The 18,756-nt window shown below is 49.3% G+C and overlaps 2 protein-coding genes across 6 annotated transcripts; both read right to left on the bottom strand.

Annotated features, from left to right (window-relative positions):
• Window positions 1-4,533: 4,533 nt before the first annotated feature.
• HEXIM1 (HEXIM P-TEFb complex subunit 1) lies at window positions 4,534-6,675 on the bottom strand. The gene has a single exon (XM_004458749.4). It carries the CDS (start codon window positions 5,973-5,975, stop codon window positions 4,917-4,919), a length of 1,059 nt encoding a protein of 352 aa, XP_004458806.2. The 5' UTR covers window positions 5,976-6,675; the 3' UTR covers window positions 4,534-4,916.
• A 4,589-nt stretch (window positions 6,676-11,264) lies between these two features.
• On the bottom strand, window positions 11,265-18,279 carry ACBD4 (acyl-CoA binding domain containing 4). 5 transcript variants are annotated; one of them, XM_004458745.5, is made up of 10 exons: window positions 18,186-18,279; window positions 17,660-17,793; window positions 17,250-17,370; window positions 17,093-17,177; window positions 16,682-16,802; window positions 16,340-16,426; window positions 15,968-16,038; window positions 15,787-15,865; window positions 14,959-15,092; window positions 11,265-11,969 (listed from the first exon to the last, which is right to left on the bottom strand). In XM_004458745.5, the coding sequence occupies exons 2-10, from the start codon at window positions 17,745-17,747 to the stop codon at window positions 11,844-11,846; spliced, it is 912 nt and encodes a 303-aa protein (XP_004458802.2). In that variant the 5' UTR covers window positions 17,748-17,793; window positions 18,186-18,279; the 3' UTR covers window positions 11,265-11,843. The 5 variants fall into 5 exon arrangements, with proteins under 5 accessions (XP_004458802.2, XP_058140352.1, XP_004458805.2 ...); XM_058284369.2 differs by having other exon boundaries at window positions 11,265-11,966; XM_004458748.5 differs by having other exon boundaries at window positions 11,265-11,879.
• Between the last annotated feature and the right edge of the window lie 477 nt (window positions 18,280-18,756).

Genomic DNA, 18,756 nt, shown 5'->3' with positions numbered 1-18,756 from the left:
TTTGAAAATGGTGTCAGTGCTGCCCCCTCAAATACACTGAGAAATAACTATTCTTCAAGAGCTGTGTAAACATCTACTTGATATAACTTCATTCTTTGGGGACTTTAGAACTTCTGCTTCAAAGGTCATTTGGGGCTTTGGGGAGCCTGCCTTACCAAAGTATAGCCTTGGTTGCCCATGGCAGCACAGAGGGGTGCCATCCAAGTAGGCTGAATGAGGGTGACTCTCAGGGTGCCAAGCAGTCAACACCATGAAGTCCTGGACATTGTGCATTTGCCTGAAGGCCAGCCCCTGGGAACCCAGTGGCTCTGCGTGAGCAGGACTTCATTGACAGACAGGAGTGATTTTTTTTTTTTAGTAGTCACTTCCTTCAGGATGAAGATGCTTGCTTCTAAATGATTTGGTGTCCATGGTTAATCAATTTTTTACTCTACCCCCCATCATCCTCCCTCTTCATTTTCTCTTTATAAATTGTTGAAATGCTCTGTGGCTTTAATCGGTACACTGGAAAGGAAGGTGAACTAACCTCTTCGATATTTCCTTCCATTTTCCAATTTAGTCTTCCACCCTGAGTTTGGAATTCTTTCTTTGCCTAAAAGTCATATTAGGGTTATCCAGACATACAGAATCACATGTTTAAAGCAGGCTTCAGTATTCCAACTTAATTTCCTCTCGGGACACACTTGAGCCTAGAGGTATTGCTGTCTTTTTTTATCTTTTCAAGTTTTTGTGTTTGAAACACTATGGCTTCCACACTTTTCTTCAGGAATATCTTGCTCACTGAAGAACTAGGGCTTTTTAACACTTCACAGTCAGTGGCTCTGAAATAAAATATGGCAGTTGGGCATTTACAATTCCCTTCTGAATTTTTGTGTTTTTTTCTTTTCTCTTTTGTTATTGCTTTTGTCTTAAGCCAAATGTAGTAATGCCTCATGTTGCCATGTTGAGGGAAAGATCACATTAACTACTGTAAAAAACTTAATCGATAGTTTACTATGGCAGCTCATTTGAATGAATTTTGTTGGCATTCAGAAGTTTGTTAGTCAATTAAGATTATTCCTGCTTTTGTCCTCGTTGTTATGTCATTTGTCATTAAACTTGCTCCTTAAGAAAAACCAAAGAAAAGTTTTTTCAGGAGGATTTGTGAGAGCTAAATTATTGAAAAAGAATCCTGAGCCTTTGTTTCTACAAGAAACAGAATGAGGTTGTAAGCTTAACAAATTTGCAATTTCAGTTTGCTCCCTTGCTCACACTGGGGCTTGGGTATCCAGCCAGGGCAGACTGATTCCCAAACTTTCAAGACGGCTACCTAGACAGCTTAATCCTCCTTCGAGGAAGGACAGTTTTTCTTGGGCTGGCTTATAACATAAAGAGGGCCTGAGGAGACAGAGTGAAAGCCAGGGAGTTCCAGACTGATTTAGTTCTTTAAAAAAATAAGTATCTCTAACAAGAGGAAATAAAAAAATTAGACCAAACTGGGAGACAAAAAACCAGGGTCTGAGTCCGACTTGTACCTTTGACATGAACTAGCTGTGCAACACTAGGCACACCTCTAAACCTCTCTGAGCCTCATTCTGTTTCTTCATCAGCAAAATGGTTGCAGGTATTTCCTAGCCATAAATAACTTTTCCAGGGCACCATTGTGAATATTTTGTTGCCAGCTATTAAGGGTGGGCCTGCCCTCACAGGAACACCTGTGGTGCATTACTAAATATTTGACTAAAGACTACCAGACCTTGAGTTTTTAAAGGTAGACTATTTTGTTGTGGGTTGTGTGGCTTAATTCTGTGGATTCCCTCTTTAGCTTCTCTAACATTTGAAATCATTAGTGTAAAAGTATGTATTTACATTCCCTCAAGCGAGGATTTTCATTTTATTCTGGATAAGTTGAAAATTAAAATATTAATCAAATAGGCAACTGCTCCAATAATAATATGCAATACTACCTTATTTTAGTATGGCACATTTTCATTTTCTTTGTCATTTGATGCTATCTCATTTACTCCTTACAGTAATTATGTGAAATAGGCACAGAAAATATCAGCCCCATTTTCCTGATAAAAAAATAGAATGAGAGGAGCCCATGTGGCTTAAATGGTTGAGTGCCTGCATCCCACATGGAGGGTCCCAGGTTTGGTTCCCAGTGCCTCCTTTGGAAAAAAAACAAAAAAACAACAAGCAGAACAAAAGAAAAAAAAAGCCAATGGGCCTCAGTGGTTGAGTGGTGGCTTCCCAGATACAAGGTCGTAGGTTCCATCCCTGGCCCGGGTACCTCAAAAAAAAAAAAAAAAAAAAAAGATTCAGAGGTTTAGAGGTATGGCCAGGTTTGCACACTAGCACTAGTTCATGTCAAAGGTATGATTAAGACCCTGTTTTTGTTTTTTGTTTTTGTCTCTGTTGGTTTAATTTTTGTTTCCTCACTTTAGAGATACTTACTTTTTGGAACTAAACAAATCCAGAACTCCCTGGCTTCCTCTCTTTAAAAAACTCTGAAAACAACTCAGGGCTCTGTCTCCTGAGGCCCTCTTTATGCTATAGGCCAGCCCAAGAAAAACTGGCCTTTCTCAAAGGAGGATTAAGCTGTCCAGGTAGCTGCCTGGAAAGTTTGGGAACCAGTTTGCCCTAGCTGCACAGGCCCCAGTGTGAGCAATTTGAAATTGCAAATTTCTAAGCCTCGTCTTTTGAGCAGCGGCTAAAATGTTTCTAAAATGTTTGGTGGAGGGGACTTTAGTGAAAGGGTAGAGTAGCTTGGGGATATTTGTTGTCACAACACCCGTTAATATAGGTGATTCAGTCTTTTCTCTGCCTGAAGAGCAGTGTCCTAGTCAAATGTTTCAGTGTTAAAAGTGTTCATAGAACACTGAAATTTCACTAAGACCTCATCATTCTAAGAACCCGAGTGCAATAGAGTAAAATGCCAATGTCTTTGAAAGCAAAATTCAGACCAGAAAGTTACACAACTCAATTTAAATCAGTTATTGAAACTGAAGATTGAGTTTGTCTTCTAAAACATAATTTTTTCCAACGATTGTTGTTTACGTATAGATTCTTTACAAGATTCCGTTCAAAAATGCCATTTTTTTCAATAGTAGGGGAAACAAAATCTTTATAGTTAAATCCATCTTATTGAGAAGAGGATTAAAATCAGAGCTGCCCACTGCTGCATCCTATAGTGCAATGAAAAAGAGACTTCCACTCAGTGATGGGGACAGCGTTGCTGACTCTTTGCCAAGCAGCCGTTTTCTGGGGCTGCTGCATGATGTCATAGTAGAAGGAAAATTGAAAACACGAATAATGCTATTTCAAAAAGGCCTTTAATGCAATGTTTAGGCCAAAGCAAGAGCCTATCATACGTTGTCTCCAGTGGGCCATCTAGAATGGGGCCAGCTCAGTCCTTTGAAGACCCTCAGTCAAACCTGACCAGCCTCATTGCTCTTGCCTCATTGATTTGGGTATGCTGCTTATGCATCAAAAAGTGCGTTTTACTCTTTTAAGTTTTAACCTCCACTATTTATGTTTAGCTGCAAAAGCAGGCTTCCCAATGGGAGGCTTTTTTTACTTTCACTGCAGGAGTTCTTAATTTTCAGAGTTTTAACAATTTCATGATTCTCCTGAACCCTCTCCCCAGAAAATGTACATATGACACAGTATACATATATTTTAATGGGGTTCATGGACCCCCAGCGCTCCCTGTAGTTTCTAAGGTCCCAAGAGCACTCCTGTGCTATTTGAACATAGCTATTGCTCTGGGAAAACATTGACAGGGGCAGTGAAAGTGGGCTGGTTTATATAAACTGTGGTGACAGGAGAGAACAATCTTAAATTTTCTTACAATTTTGATTTGGAGGCATAAATTCCCAGGGCCACCCAGCATTTTCAAGAGTAGAACTACTTAAGAACCTTAGGAGCTATCAGTGCAATTTAGGAGAACAGCAGCTGTACAAGTAATGTATAGGGTACCTCGTTTCTTAACTAGAAGCTTTACATTAATTTACATTAATTTGTAATGAGGGCATTTCTCATTTTAGCTTGACTCATGGAAAAGTGGGTAGCCCCTGGGTTTTTTTTAATAGGAAGAAGTTAAGTATTGAATAATTAGGGTAAGATCTTGGAATTCCCTAAACAGCCGTTCCCTCTATAAATCCAATATCCCCTTTCTTGTCACAGAGTTGCCCCATAAATTTATCTAATCTAACCATAGCTTACACCAAGAAAGCAAGAGGTTTATTTACCAAGGGCCTTTTTCAGGCATCCAGGAACTCCTTCCAGCCTTTTTTAGGTTAGAGAGACGGTGGTTGATAGGCACTAGAAAGCAAGCACAATGAAGTATTGGAGATAATTAAATCTTTATATTTTTGCCAGAACTGTATATCGTAGCACACTAAAACCCATTCTAGGGAAAAACTGGCAAATTGAAAAGTTTTCGGTTAAAGTGTTTTGTTTCTTTGCTAACAAATTTAACAATTTGTCTCCAAAATGCAATCACATAAATTGGAACTATTTGAATTAACTCTAGAAATCACACTGAAACTGTTACATTTACAAATATTAAATTTATTATAACTAGAATCAATTTAATAGTTCTCAGATTTGGCCACCTTATAGCTCCGTTTGAGGAGGGGGGGATTTTTTTTAAAAACAAAGATGCATTATAACTTGGTCAAATTACACATTTAAAAAAACTTCTAAAAAAGAAAACAAGCAAAGCAACCCTTCATATCCACATAATTAAAGAACAGGAGAAAGCACGCAAACTACATCATAGCTAAATTTACCAAACCAACCAAAGCCGGGAGGATTTTCTCTTCTGATTATGTGTCATAAAAAGGTCCACTGTTTTATATACACATGTATATAATGTTACATTCCATCACTGTAAAAAGTCCCCTTTACCCCCTCCCCCAAAAAGTTTCAGTCTAGTCTCCAAACTTGGAAAGCGGCGCTCGCTCTTGCTGCCGAAGCAGTTCGTTCTCGGTCAACAGCTGGAGGTTCTCGGCGCGCAGCCGCTCCAGCTCCAGCTCCAGCTCCCGCACCCGCGCGTCCTCGCTGCCCAGCCGCTTGCTTTCCAGCCGCAGCCGGTTGTTCTCGTCCTCCAGGCGCGAGAGGCACTTCTCCAACTCCAGGTACTCCTTGATGAGCTCCTGCTTACTCATGTTCTGCAGGCTCTCCGCGTGGTACCGTTCGTAAGTCTCCGAGAAGTCCCGCTGCAGAAACTCGCTGCCGTCCCCTCCCATCCCGTCACTACCCCCGTCCTCCTCGCCCGCTTCCTCCATAAAGTCTTCATCGCTGGTGTCGGATTTGGCGGCGGCCCGCTTGGGGTAGAAGCCGGTCTTGAGATCCGGCTCCTCCTGGTCGTGGTCATCCATGAGGAACTGCGTGGTGTTGTAGGGCGCGACCGGCTGGCCCTTGGCGAACATCTCAGCTCGCACCCTCGAAGCTCGTTGGCTCTGTTTCTCGTCGAACTTTTTCTTCTCCTCCCAGGTCAAGTTGTAGTACGGTTTCCAATGCCGCTTCTTCTTGGAGGGGAGTCTCCTATGCTTTTTCTTGCCCAGCTGTCTCTGCTGCTGTCCCCACGACTCCTGGCCCTTGGGGGCTGGAGCCCCCAACTCGGTGGCCTCGGAATCATTACATGGCTGGGCGAGCGGCCCGGCTTCGGGTGTCGACTCTACTTCTGCCGCCGGCAGGGAGGCTCCGCCAGCGGACAAGCCATCCCCGTTCTGGCCCTGCTCGCCCGCGTCTGAGCGAGTCTCAGTCTCCATGGGAGGCTGCCGGGGCTCCAGGCTCCCTTCTCCCTCCGGCCCCGGAAGGCCACCCGACTGGGGAGACGCTCTTGATTGCCACCTACTGTCCTCCTCGGGCACCCGCTCCTCCGTGCCTGGGGGGTGCTCGGGGTTCCGCTCCTCATGGACAACAGCACTTGTACAGTTGCTAGTTTGAGGCTGGTGTTGATATTCGGACAGGAGTGGTTCGGCCATGGTTAAGAGTCCTCGAAATTTGAAAATTTTGGCTATAAATCCTTAAGGAAAAGGAGGTGTTTCTTCTCTTTTAAAAAAATGTCCAGCAGTCCTCTTTGGCCTGTAGCTCCTGCAGTGATGTCTTCAACCAGTCCTTGTCAGCAAGCTCCAGTGAAACTTGGGGAAGCTCAAGTCAATAAAGGGTTAAGCGCCTTCAGCGCGGCCAGCTAGCGGGTCCAAGGCGGCGTGCAGCGGCTGGAACAGTAGTAATGTGCGGAGGGGGTGAACCTCAAGCCTCCCCGCAGAGCGCCCCAGGAATGAGTTGGTGGGAAAGGAGATGAGGTTCAGTCCAGCGGGTTAAACCCAGCTCCGAAGGGGTTAAAACTACCCGATGACGCTGCCTCCGAGGGGCCGGATCCACAAAGGGTTAAATCCCCTGCCGCAGAGCTCACAGGGGGTTAAAGTCCCAGAGCCACCTCCTCCCACTTCCACGGGTGTCGCTCCAACCCGCGCTCTCAGTTTCCTAGGCCCGGCCGGGGCCTCAGCCGAGGACAGACAAACTCATCTCCCCTCGGGCTCGACGCTCTCTGTTCTGCTCAGCTCAGTTCTCCTCCGCCTCCTCCTCTTTTCCTCCCTCCCTCCTCCCCCTTCCGACAGCTCCTCTTCCGCCTCCTCCCCCCACTCCCCCTCCCAAGCTGCCTCCCCACCTGCCAACTTCCAACTGCTGCCTCCCAGCCCTCTGCTGCCCCTTTTATATAAAAGCCGGTCCGCCCCGCCTCTGCGCATGCGTACCCTGGTCCCCATCGCTGGAAGCCGGGAGTCGTAGTTTCCATCTTTCAGACCCGCCGTCCTCGCGCGCCGTGCAACGTAGCCAATCCCAGAACGCGTAGGGGGCGTCACCCATGCCCACTTCTTCCTTCGTTCTGCCATCGCTGGAGAAACGTGAGCGACCATTGGTCAAGAATCGCACGTCTCACTGAGAGAGGAAGACCAATCGCAGAAAAGATGGGGCGGGTTCTGGGCCATACCATTATACTTCAGGAATACGAGAAGATTCGGTAGCCTCTGAGCGCCTACACGGAATATTTTTACGAAAAGGTGCGTTTTAAAGGCTATTATCGTGTTTCTGTCCTCAGCAGAAGGGCTCTGAAGGTCATAAACATTTGTTAAGTAAAGCAAAAATGGTTTATTCCTAAAAAGTAGTCCCCAAAGTGTAAAAGAAGATTAAATCCTATTAAAGTGAGATATTGGCCCACGGCTATTCACTCTCCATTCTTAAGGTTGTATAATGGCTTCAAGGCGTGGGGTTAGCGCCTGGGACTGATGTTTATAAAAGGATATTGAGAACATATTTTGTTTAAAAAAACGAAAAGCGCATGAAGAAGTAAACAAATGGAAGAATAAAAAGTGCCGCCTTAAAGGGGCAGTGTGACTGTTTCTGGCCGCAACCTCGGACTAGGCCTCTGAAGAGGAGAGGGCGTGTTCGAGTCCCGGGAGGCGGGACCCTCGGCCCGGCCTCGGGACCCTCGGCCTAAGAAGGCAGCCTCCGTTTCAGGAGCCTGTGCGAAATGGTGATCCCGAGTCGGGCCTCGTCCCTGGGCCCGTTTCGCAAAGCGCAGGGTGTGTGTCCTGGGCTGTGCGGAGACTCTGAGCGGGAGGGTCTCTCCACAACCCCCAGCTTCAGCCTGTGTGAAAGAAAATGGCCTCCTGGGGCTGACTTGATCTCTTCACTTCCGACTGGGTGCATTTCCTGAGCCCCTACAGGAGAGTCCCGGCAAGCTCACAAGCCTCTTTGTTGGGGAGGGGTTCGAAGTTAATGAATTTAAATATCCAACCCTGGCTAGCCGAAAGAGGAGGGGATATCCTCCACCGAGCCTTGCTCATCTGTGGAGGCTGGGCAAGCCTGGGAGGGCAGCGGAGCCAGACGCTTTCTCGAGGGGGAGGAGGAGGCCTTGCCTCCGAATGGGGGCCTGGGAAATTCTGGCCCAGGTCTGTGAGGGAAGATTGATAGGGGTATATTTTCCCTTCAGAGAATCTCCAGATGCTCAAAGGACAGGGAGGGAGAGGATCAGAAGTCTAGAGTTGCCCGAACCCTGCATTCTAATCACTTAGGCCTTAAACCTTGGCTAATCTCTGCTACTCCCTCTTGCTGTCCACTCCTTCAGTGACCCATTATTTCTTCCTTAATAGTAATCCCTTACATTCCTACTGCTCTCCACTGTGTAAAGTTCTCTTACACACACAACCATTTGACCTTACCACAGGCGGTTGAGTTATGCAGGGTAGGAATTATTGTCTCCATTTTAGAGATAAGAAATCTCTGTGCCTCTGAGAAGTTAATAGACTGGTCCAAGGTCACATGACAACTAAGTGGCAATTCCGGCTAGAGTGTGGGTCTTTGTGACCCCTGTGTCATTTTTCTTCATGTCACACACAAAATCACCTTATTTTCCTCAAGAACTCTGAGTTTAGTTCCTTTTTATTCCTGACAGCTTCATACTAATTCAGGTCCTTATTCCTTCATTTGACAAATATCTTTATCACAAAGATGAGTAAAATGTTATCCCTGCCCTCAAGTTCTTCATGGACTGTATGAAGAGGCTATCAAGACACGATTCAATAGGAAAAGAGCTAACATGGCAAATGAAGAAAATCTCATAGAGGCGCTTCCAACCGAAAGGCTTGGAGTTGGGAACCATGGGCATGTTTCCTGGAGGAGCTGACTTGACTGGCCTCTGGAGGATGAAGCATTTTGCAGGTAGACTAGCTTGAAGAAGGGCGTTCTATGAAGAGAAGCATCATGTCTGAAGAAAGGACTTGTCTGAGAACTCAGACCAAGTGGTTCTGTGGGGCAATGTAAGGTAAATGGGGGCAGTTGTGAAGAGCATGCCCTGGCCAGATGTCTCCAAAGGGAGAGAGGCCAGCAAGAGTGTTTCTGGGGCTCATCCAGATGTTTTGGAATTTATTATCCCAGCCTCTTATTCGTAAGCTTCCAAGAACTAAGGTCTATCTGGAAAAAAAAAATCTGCCTTAGTCTGTTTCTCCATTCATCATACAGGAGGCTCCCTGAGGGCATGATCTGGCCCCTCCCTCTGGGAGTCCCCTGAGTAAAAGGATTCTTTCAGAGAACTGGACTGGAAGTCAGAGACTTCCAAATTACCACCATATTTTCAGAGTTCAGAAGATTTGAAAGATACAGTTGAGCACAGCCTCAGCCCACTGGCTAGGGTTATTTGTCAAATGGGGTAGGAGGTGGCCAGACTGATAGGTTGCAAGGAACTTTCTAGAGTCCTATCAAAGAAGGGGCCAGGCATGGTGATATTAGCTTTGCCAGCATTTTACATGCTGTGGTCATTTATACCCCAGGCCTGCCTTATGACAAAGCCATCATTAGCCCTATTTCACAGACAAGGCATCCCAGGCTCAGAGCAGTTAAGAATCTTGCCCAAGGTTACACAGCTAGTGCAGCAGTGGAGTTGGCTTCAGCCCCAGGCCTGCATCCCCTGCACCAATTTGTCCCATCTCCCACTGGACTGTGGTTGTCCATCTTTATTGCAAGGCCTCTCTGCTTGTGATCCTAGGCTGGGCCCCATGCAGCAGCAGGGCCACTGACTGTCGTCCTGAGGGCCATCCTCCCTTCCTTGGGAGGACTTAACATCCAGAGTTTCCTGGCTTCCAGTGGGGCCAGGCCTGGGGCAGTAGTCAAGGCCAGGGGCTGACAGAAGGAACTCAGGAGGTTAATAGTCTCCAAGTCATGGCCGATGGGGTTAACTACCAGGGCAGATGGCCCCTCTTTGGAAATGGTGTTTATGTGTGATGAATCTGGACTCAGATGGGATCTCCCTTCATAAGACTTTCATGCTAATGTGCTGGAGGTGCAGTTAATGTTGGGGTTTAAGATATATTTAGGGGATTTGAATCTCTGGACTGACAATGTGATAGCCAGATCCTGAGCCTCAACAGACTCCAGCACCTACAATCTGATTTATTGGACTTACCACACTCAGCTAAGATGGAGGTGAAGAAGGACAACCACCACACCATGGAGCCTAGAGTGATTACAACTGAAAATGGGAGGATTGCATCCAGCATCCAGGTGGAATCTGAGCCTCCTCTTGACATAAAGGTGCAATGGACACAACCAATCCAGTGTCCACATAGAAGAGGTGGCATTGGATTGGGAAAAGTGGACATAATGGACAAAGGGTATGGGGAAAGGCAGGAAGAGATGAGAGGTGGAGGCGTCTTCGGGACATGGAGCTGCCCTGGATGGTGCTTCAGAGGTAATCACCGGACATTGTAAATCCTCACAGGGCCTACTTGATGGAATAGAGGAGAGTATGGGCCATGATGTGAACCAATGTATATGAGGTGCAGAGGTGCCCAAAGATGTACTTACCAAATCCAATGGATGTGTCATGATGATGGGAACGAGTGTTGTTGGGGGGGGGGAGAGGGGGGGTGGGGGGGTGGGGTTGAATGGGACCTCACATATATATTTTTAATGTAATATTATTACAAAGTCAATAAAAAATAAAAAAATTAAAAAAAAAAAAATAGTCTCCAAGCAGGGTGCTTGAGAACAGTCTCTTCCTCATCCAGGGGCAGAAGGGTCCTGGGGCCCCGGAGGTAAGAGCTGCGAGGGGATCACGGAGGTTGCGGCCCTCCAGGGAACCAGACGCTGGCCAATGCGTTCAGATGCGCCCGGAACCAGGATGTGCTCTGAGTGGCGAGATCCTCCAGTGGCTCAAGCCAGAGCCGGCCGGAGGGGACCCTGGGCTGGGGCTGACCAGAGGCCACCTGGCCAGGGAAAAAACTTAGTTCGGAAAGCTGGCAGCCTGCACCAGGGGCATCCAGAGCTCTGTGCACGACGCAAGCACAGGGCCCACCCGGACTTTGGCTGGCTCAGGGCTGGGCAGGACCTGCCCCCGACTCCTCAGGGCGGGGCTAGGACGAGATTCGTGCTGAGCCTTGGCCTTCCAGAAAATTCCCTGGCTTGAACGCAGATCTTGGAAAGGCTGCCCTAGGAAGGGGCGGCTGGGGAGGGGAGGCGGGCAGCTGCCCTTGCCCCTTGCCCCTCCCTCCAGTCGACCCGACCCCGCCCAGGGCGCCCCCTGGGCCCCTCTCCCCGTTTCTTCAGGACTGAGACCTCTGTTTTCATCGGCTTTCTGAAACGGGCTTTCTGCAACACCAACCGCTGGCCTCTCGGGCTTTCAGCTCAGGGCGTGGGGGCTAGGGGGAAGGGAAGGGATTTGTGCCTTGCGCCTAGGACCTGGCTTCCCACCTCTCTCTGTGAGTGCACAGACGGCAGAAGATTAAGGTTTCTTTTATTTAGTGAAACATTCTTTATAAATCTTCAGTGACGTCGTCCTGAGTGTGTTTTGGGGGGGAGGGGGCGGTTGGGAGGGGCCCGGCAAAATCGTCGCTTGCTCCCCTCCTCCGGGCTTGCTCAACCCCCTCTTCCCCTGCTAGCCCTGGCTTCCCGGCCCCCTTCCTGTAGTCTCCCAGCCAATGATTCTTCCAGGCCCAAGTCCCAACTTGCCCAAGAGCTGAGCCTTGGCAGGGAGAGGCTGAGGTGGGAGGAGAGTCGGGTGACCTGGAGGGTGGGGTGGGCACTACCTGGCGACACCGGCCAGTCCAAAGCACCACAACTGTAGCCTTCTAGGGGAGGCCAGAGTGGTTTCAGGAGGAAGCAAGTGTCCCTGTGAAGCTGCAGGGAAGTGTGGGATCTTAGCCGCCACACACCTCCATTAAGGGAGGGGGTGCCAAGGCAAACACCAATTTCCTTTTTAATACTGTTCTTTTCCCAACTCTAGAAAGGCTCAGGGCTCAGCAGGATGGTTGGCACATAGCCTCCTCAGTTGGCTGCAGAGATCTGTCCATTGAGAGTCACCTCTTCTGGGTCCGAAACTGTCTGAAGAGCCACTGGACAACAAAGGGCCACAGAAGGAAGAAGAGCATCGTTGGACCAGAGAGCCTGAGGGGCCAAGGCCGGGCTGGAGGTGCGGTCCTCTGCTGCCAAGAGGGAGGGAGTCAGGGCTTCCCAGGGCTCAGCACAGACTGGGCCCTCCTTAGTCATCCCCTTTCAGAGCTCAGTGGAAGCTTCTGCCTCCCCAGGTTGTGAGGATTGGGGCAGAGGAGAACCTACTCACAAGTCTGCACCACTGGAAGGGAGGGCGTGCCTACTGTGTCCCAAACAGAGTGAGCTCCAACGCCCACCCACAGCCTCCTCCCCAGGGGCTGGAGGGGCTGCTGTGTGGAGGGACTGCCTTTCAGCCTGTCTCCTATGGGCCACAAATCAATGATTCTGTTGGTATGGCCTGAAGACCCCATATTGTGAAGGATGTGTCACATGTTTCAAATGAGGACCTTAGGTGCTCAGAATTTAATTTCTAAGTACCCATGCCCTATTAAAAGGAGCCAAGGCTTCTTGGAGAAGTGGATGATTCCAGGTCTAGAGCAGAGATTGTAGAGGTGACTGGGACATCTTGTACCAGAAAGCAAGGAAACTTTTAAATATTAACAGGGTCGTCTTACAAGAATATAGGACCCAGCTTGAAAGGGTCTCTACTGGCCAAAGTTGTGACAATCTGAGCAGCAAAAAGAATGATTATAGTAGATTAAAATAATCTGAAAACTCTTTGAGTCCATAATGATACACAAAAAAGTGAAAACTGGAAGTTTGTCACCATTGAAGCAATAGTTATAATCAACTTCTTACTTAAAAAAAAATAGATAACTAAAAAATAAAGAAACAAAAACAAATAAAAAAAACAAAAATAACTACCATACCTATGCAAAGTGTTAATAACAGGAAAAACTGCATGTGTGTGTGTATATATATGGTAGGGGGATATACAAGAACTCTATTTTCTGCATGTAAACCTATGACTTCTTAAAAAAAAATTACTAAAGTGAAAGAATAACGTGCTTAACCTGGCTTTCCATAAGAAACTATTTCAGGGAAATGCTAGATGATAGGGAAACTGCTACGGAAAAATGACAGCTAATAAATATTAATGGAATAATAAAACTTAAAAAGCAATATTTTTTTCCACAACCACTAAATAAATGATTGATTCAGGCAAGGATTATTAACTGTTAAAAACCACATGGCAAATGGGATGATGGATGGGGAACTGGATATTTTTGAAGTGCCAAAATAACACAAGACAATTTCCTGGCCACAAGAGGAAAAAGTGATTATACAATGGTGGGATCAGGCTATCACTCCTTTAATCCATGGTAGCAGTCCATGTTAGGTGGAACCTCCAGATATTATTATGTGTCTCCTAGTGTGAAGAACATCACTTCTGCTGTCATATGGTTAAAAAACAAACAAAGAACACACTGAACTTGCCTGTAATTCTGCCCTTAGGTCTAAGGGGAAAACTGTGTATAGAGGAACTAACTAAATGATACTGAGGGGATGTAATTGGACAGACCCAGAAGGCAGAACATCTACAGGACCACTGATCCAGTCTTATCAGCAAGTCAGTGGCAAGGGAAAAGGATTGGTCTCGATGAAAAGAGATTTAAGGGACATAAGAGGCAGTGCTTATGGTTGTGGACTGGACAAACAGCAGCTGGAAAGAGCAATTTTGGGACAACTGGGAAATATCAACTGGACTGGGAATTTGATATTAAAGAATTACTGAGTGTGACAAAAAGTTTGGCTGTGTAGTCCAATGAACTTATTTTTAGAGATGTAAGCCCAAGTATTTAGGGTTTGAATATCATTATGTATATAATGTACGTAAAATCTTCAGCCTATCAAATCAGTGAAAGTTAAACAGGAGCAGATGTGGCTCAAGTGTTTGAGCTCCTGCTTCCCACATGGGGGGTACCAGATTTGGTTCCTGGTGCCTACTGAAAACAAAAACAAACAAGCAAACAGACAAAAAAAAACCAACCCAGGGGTGGTTCAGTGGTTGAGTGCTGGCTTCTCACTTAACGAGGTCCCAGGTTCAGTCCCTGGCCCCTCCAAAAAATTAATAGAAAGAAAGAGAGAAAGAGCTCCCTGTATGTATTGGCGCTGGTGTGGAAAATTGGGCTGCTGTGAATCTGAGGAAATTTCTTCCACCCTGGTTGACACCCACTGTGCCAAGCAGGTTAGGGGTCACCCAAGGGATCCCTTACATCCAGCAACTCAGCCTCCTCCTGCCCCTGCCACCTTGGGCTTCTCAAGAACAGACCTGCTCAGAGTTAATGATTGGTGCCAGCTTCAGGGGAAAGAGAGACCTGGGGCCACTCGCAGCTCCATCAGGATGTTAATAATAGTAGAAATAATACTAGAAATACTGGGCCCCATTTGTGGGAGGGCTTCCTCTGTGTGGGCACCGACATACAGCAGCTCCCTGAATCCTCACCACAACTCTGTGAGGTTCCTCCTGACTATGTGCCCTCAGACAAATTACTCAACCTCTCAGAGACTTAGTGTCTTTATCTGTAAAAGTGGGATGGAAAGATTACCTATTTCCTAGTGTTCTTGTGTGGATTAGATGAGATAATGCAAGTGTTTGACACATAGCTGGGGCTCAATAAATGGCAGCTGTTATTTTGCCAGAGCCAAGGTGTAAGGGGCAAGCAGATCTAGAAATCGAGGAGAGGGAATTGAATTGAGGGATTCAAGGGCAATCTGTTTGGGGGCAAATCCTAAATCTGGGAACAGAAGCTCTGACTGAGGGGCAGTAGGGACCCCTGCCCAATGCAAAGAGCAGACACATGGTGACCCTTTCAGCTCTGAGAATTAGTCCTTACACTCGATATCTCTTCAGGTAGAGGGAGACAAGAGCTGGAAGGGAAGGTCCTTCCCATTCTCCCTTCCTGGGTGGAAGCACTTCAGACTTCCTGGCTTCCCTGCTGGCATTGGGAGCAACAGCATTCTCTGGGGAAGGCAGAAGTGTGGGCAGGTGGAGGCAAGAGGACAATGATAGGACCTGGGGTACCCAGAGTTCTGCCTCATTTTTGCTGCAGGTCTTGAAGCAGGGGGGAGGGAACTCACCTGCTCAGGGGTGCAAGGCATGCTTTCCAGACTCTGCAGCCTCCCCTGGACATCCCTCATGTTCTCCTGCAATGCCCGAACTGTCCCCACCAGCCACGTGTCCAGTTCCTGGGGACCCAGCAACTGCAAACTCTCTGCAGAGCATAGACACAGGGAAAGGGACTCGGTGGCAGCTCAGCTAGGGGCAGGGTGGTGACTGGCTGGGCAGGTCCAGGGAGGTGCAGTAGTTGAGTACAATCCCCTGTTCCAAGTGTGACCTTCCAGGGGTTTGAATCTGGGCACTGCCACTTATTAGCTGTGTGACTTCGGGCAAGTCATGTATTTCTCTGAGCCTTATTTTGTCATCTGAAAATCAGGGTAAGATGCCATCTTCCTCACAGGGTTGCTTGCTCAGAGGACTAAAGGAGAAAATATATATGAAAGTTCCCCTTATTGGACCTGGCACATAGGAAGTTCTAGAAAGGGGCTAGGGTAAGACTCAGTGTTCTCCTTTGAGACTCCCAAGAAGCCCAGAAAAGAGAGGGCGCCTTCCCAAGCTATACAGCTGTAGGTGACAGGGTTGGGACAGGACTCCCATCCCAAGCTGGGGGCCACTTCTCAGCACCTGCAGAGGCTACAGGCTCCTAGGTGGCCCCCAGGGAGAGGAGGCAGCACAGGGACTTTGCCTTCCCAGGCAGGTGTCTGCCTGTGTGGCAACTCTCCCTGTCCAGAGGCTGGCTCTCTTTAGTGCACAGGCCTGGACTTTTACCTCTGCCCTAAGCAGAAAACCTGGGGCACCAGAACCACAGGGTAGGGCAGGAGGGGGTGAAGCATGAGGCAGGGGCTCACCTTTCTCTCTAGGGGGCACAGGGCTGTTTTTGGTGTCAGGCTCTCCCCCAGGTGCTCCCCTCTGCTCTGCCCAAACCTGCTGAGATGAGTCACAAGGTGTAAGTGGCAAGCAGATTGAGGGTAGGGGTGGGAAGAGGAGAGAATGGGGTGGGGAAGGAGAGAGAATGGGGGGTGGCCTCACCAGCTCAGGCTCCAGCTGCTCCAGGGAATCACAGAAAACCTCAGAGTCCAGGTCTCTGGGCAGCTGGGACTCTGGAGAAAGGGTAGGAAAAGTTATTGACAAGAGGGAGACTATGGAGGAAGGGAGAGGGATATACATCTGTTCAGGGGACAGCAGAGACACTGCCACAGGGGACACAGGTGGGTCCCCAAAGTGAGGCCCTGGAACAGGAATCCCTGAACCTGCGCCCTGGCCTTTGGGTGTACAGGTGTTCTTAGTGTCTGTGGGCATGAGGGGTGAAGGGCATTGTGATAGCCAGCCTTTCTCCCCTCCACCCCCTGGAGAGCCTCCAGCCTGAGTTTGGCCACCTGCCCATCCTGTCCAGGAGCTGACCTAGGCTTGTGGGGGCTGGTTCCTTGGCGAGACAGGAAGGCTCCAGGACAGCCCCGACATCTCTGTTCAGTATCTGTTCTTTCCGATCTGTGGAGACACGGCACCCAGAGGTGGGGCGGGGTGGAGGCTGGCTCCTCTCACTGAGATCAGACCCCTGCTGCTCAGTAGCCATTGGGTGCTGCCTTAGAGCCACCTCACTAGGGCATTGGGTGGGGTCCTTACAGGGAAATCACCTGGAGTTCTTTACCCCCACCTCCTCCCTCAATAATGAGCAGCCCCCTCAGCCCAGACCTAGGACAGCTCACTCAACCTTTGCTGAGCTCGAGTCCTGGGGGGCCTGACCTGTGACCCTTCTCAGGAAGGTGTCCGGGGGCCTCGGCATGTCAGGGATCACCTGGTACAGAGGCTCGAAGTAACCAAACATGTCCTCTGCCACTTCTCCCAAGGGTACTGTGTCGATCACCTGCGGGGACAGGAGGTCTGATGGCCAGGGGCTGGCCTGCCCACCTCTGCCCTCCTTTATTCCTCAAGCTGGGTCCCTCCACCCTGCTCCTACCCTGTCATGTCCACTCTACCTTTTGTCCAGGCAGGGACCAGACAAGGGCAGGGTTGGGGGGCCATGAGAAGGTGGTGATTCCCATGGGGGGGTGTCAGTATGCAGGAAACATAATGAGGGTCACAACTAGAAGGATGGGGGGTGGGCCACATACATGAGAGCTTGGGGACAGAGAGGAGGCAGCAGCCCCTCCCTACCTTCTGTGCCACCACCTTCATCTCAGCGATGTAGGCAGACATGGCCTCCTCCCTGCTCATCTTGCCCAGGCTGTTCCAGGCATCCCTGGCAGACAGAGGGCTGTGAGAGGGCCGGTTGACAGCCGAGGCGTGTTTGCCCAGCCAGAGGGGAGCTCACCACTTATAGCGTCCAATGGGGTCCCAGAACCCAGGCCGAGGGACCAGGCAGGGCCCCATGGTTGCCTGCTTGTAGTAGCTGTAGAAGCGCAGCATCTCTTCATAGGAGGGGCGGTAAGAGCCTGGGCAGGGGGTTGGGAAGCGGAGGGCAGAGCATCGTCTCTCGCCCCAAGATGATGGAGTGGGGGAGAACCACAACTGGAGTTGGTGGGGGTTCCTGCCTGGGACAGCTGAACAGGGATAGAAGCATTGGCCTATCCCCGCCCCCGCCCCCGCCCCCCGGGCAGAGAATTGTCTGCAGGACATCGTTGAGAATTGTCTGCAGGAACTTTAGGGATCAGAACCACTTCCTCTCAGGAGGCAGACCCCAGCCGTCTTGACTCCCAAAATGCGGGTCCCTCGGGGCCTCACCATTCTTGGGCAGGTTTTGTATGACGCTGACGGCAGCCTGGAACTGTTTCTGGCACTCCGGCTCAGGGCCTTCATTCTCCGTGCCCATACCCAGCTGCTCTGAGAGCCTTGGTGAGCCCTACTTTTCAAAGACACTGCAAAAACCAGCTCCGTGTGAGCCGGGCTCACCCCCGCACAAACCTCTAGAAGACACTGATCCACTTCTCAACCGGGCAAACTAAGCTCTATAGAGACCTAAGGGCGATACCCTGGGAAGCCAGAGTATGAGAATCTGCAGCTGACTCCTTTCCTAGCCCAAGAGAGCGTGGGTGGGGCTAGGGTAGCAAGGACCTCGAGGACCCCCACTGGATGGGTGGAAAGGCGGGTGACAGGGTTCCTAGTGCCAGATACGTCCCCAGATGCACCTCTCTCGGTGCACGTCCCCAACTCCTAGACAGGCGAATGGGCCAGAGGGAAGAGGCCCGGGCGAGACGAATAGTCTCCCATCCTGGCCTCTCGCACCTCGGCCCATCCACCTGACACTCACCCCGCTGCACCCTCTCTCCGGACCCCTGGGTCCTCTCTCGCCTCTCGCCGGCGGCTTCCGACTTGACCTCCGGACCAAGTCTGGCAGGGATGGGGTCGCAGAGCGAGAAAGAAACTTAAGCCAATGGGAGAGCCTGTTTCAAAATCGCTTTCTTACCCGAACCACTCAGTGCAGCCCTTTCAAGATTATGCAAATGACCTCGTGGTGCCTCCCTTTAGCGGGCGGAGCGAATCCTTGTGTCGGGCTCCCCACCCCGGGAAAGCAAGAGTCGGGCGGCAGCACCCCCTGGTGGACATAGTGAAGGATGTGGAGTCCTCGCGCCCCCTGGTGGAAACCGGCGTCTGGTCGCCGAGTCCAGGCGACCCAATTAAGTGTTTTAGGCTCCGGGGAGCAAAAAGGGAGTCATGTCCTGGGGTCAGGCGTCTGGAGGAAGGACATCGAAATTGAGTGTTGCTAGAATTATAAGCCAGGAAACGAGTGAAGATCATTCCTGGAGGAAGGAACTGCAGTATCAAAAGTACAGAGACGAAGACTTGATGTTCGAGAAGATTTGGGAACCCAGAGGAATGTG

This window comes from Dasypus novemcinctus, chromosome 21 (assembly GCF_030445035.2).
Source record: "Dasypus novemcinctus isolate mDasNov1 chromosome 21, mDasNov1.1.hap2, whole genome shotgun sequence".
NCBI lineage: Eukaryota > Metazoa > Chordata > Mammalia > Cingulata > Dasypodidae > Dasypus > Dasypus novemcinctus.
Note: the sequence above shows the minus strand (reverse complement) of the source record. Positions and strands in the feature narration are given on the sequence as shown.

What these genes read in the sequence shown, in the direction of transcription:
- HEXIM1 (XM_004458749.4), bottom strand. Translation starts at nt 5,975, where the DNA reads ATGGCCGAACCACTCCTGTCCGAATATCAACACCAGCCTCAAACTAGC.
- ACBD4 (XM_004458745.5), bottom strand. Translation starts at nt 17,747, where the DNA reads ATGGGCACGGAGAATGAAGGCCCTGAGCCGGAGTGCCAGAAACAGTTC. An exon ending in ACAAAACCTGCCCAAGAATG is followed by an intron (nt 17,371 to 17,659) that starts GTGAGGCCCCGA and finishes CCCCCTGCCCAG; the next exon opens with GCTCTTACCGCCCCTCCTAT. An exon ending in CTTCCTGAGAAGGGTCACAG is followed by an intron (nt 16,427 to 16,681) that starts GTCAGGCCCCCC and finishes GTGTCTCCACAG; the next exon opens with ATCGGAAAGAACAGATACTG.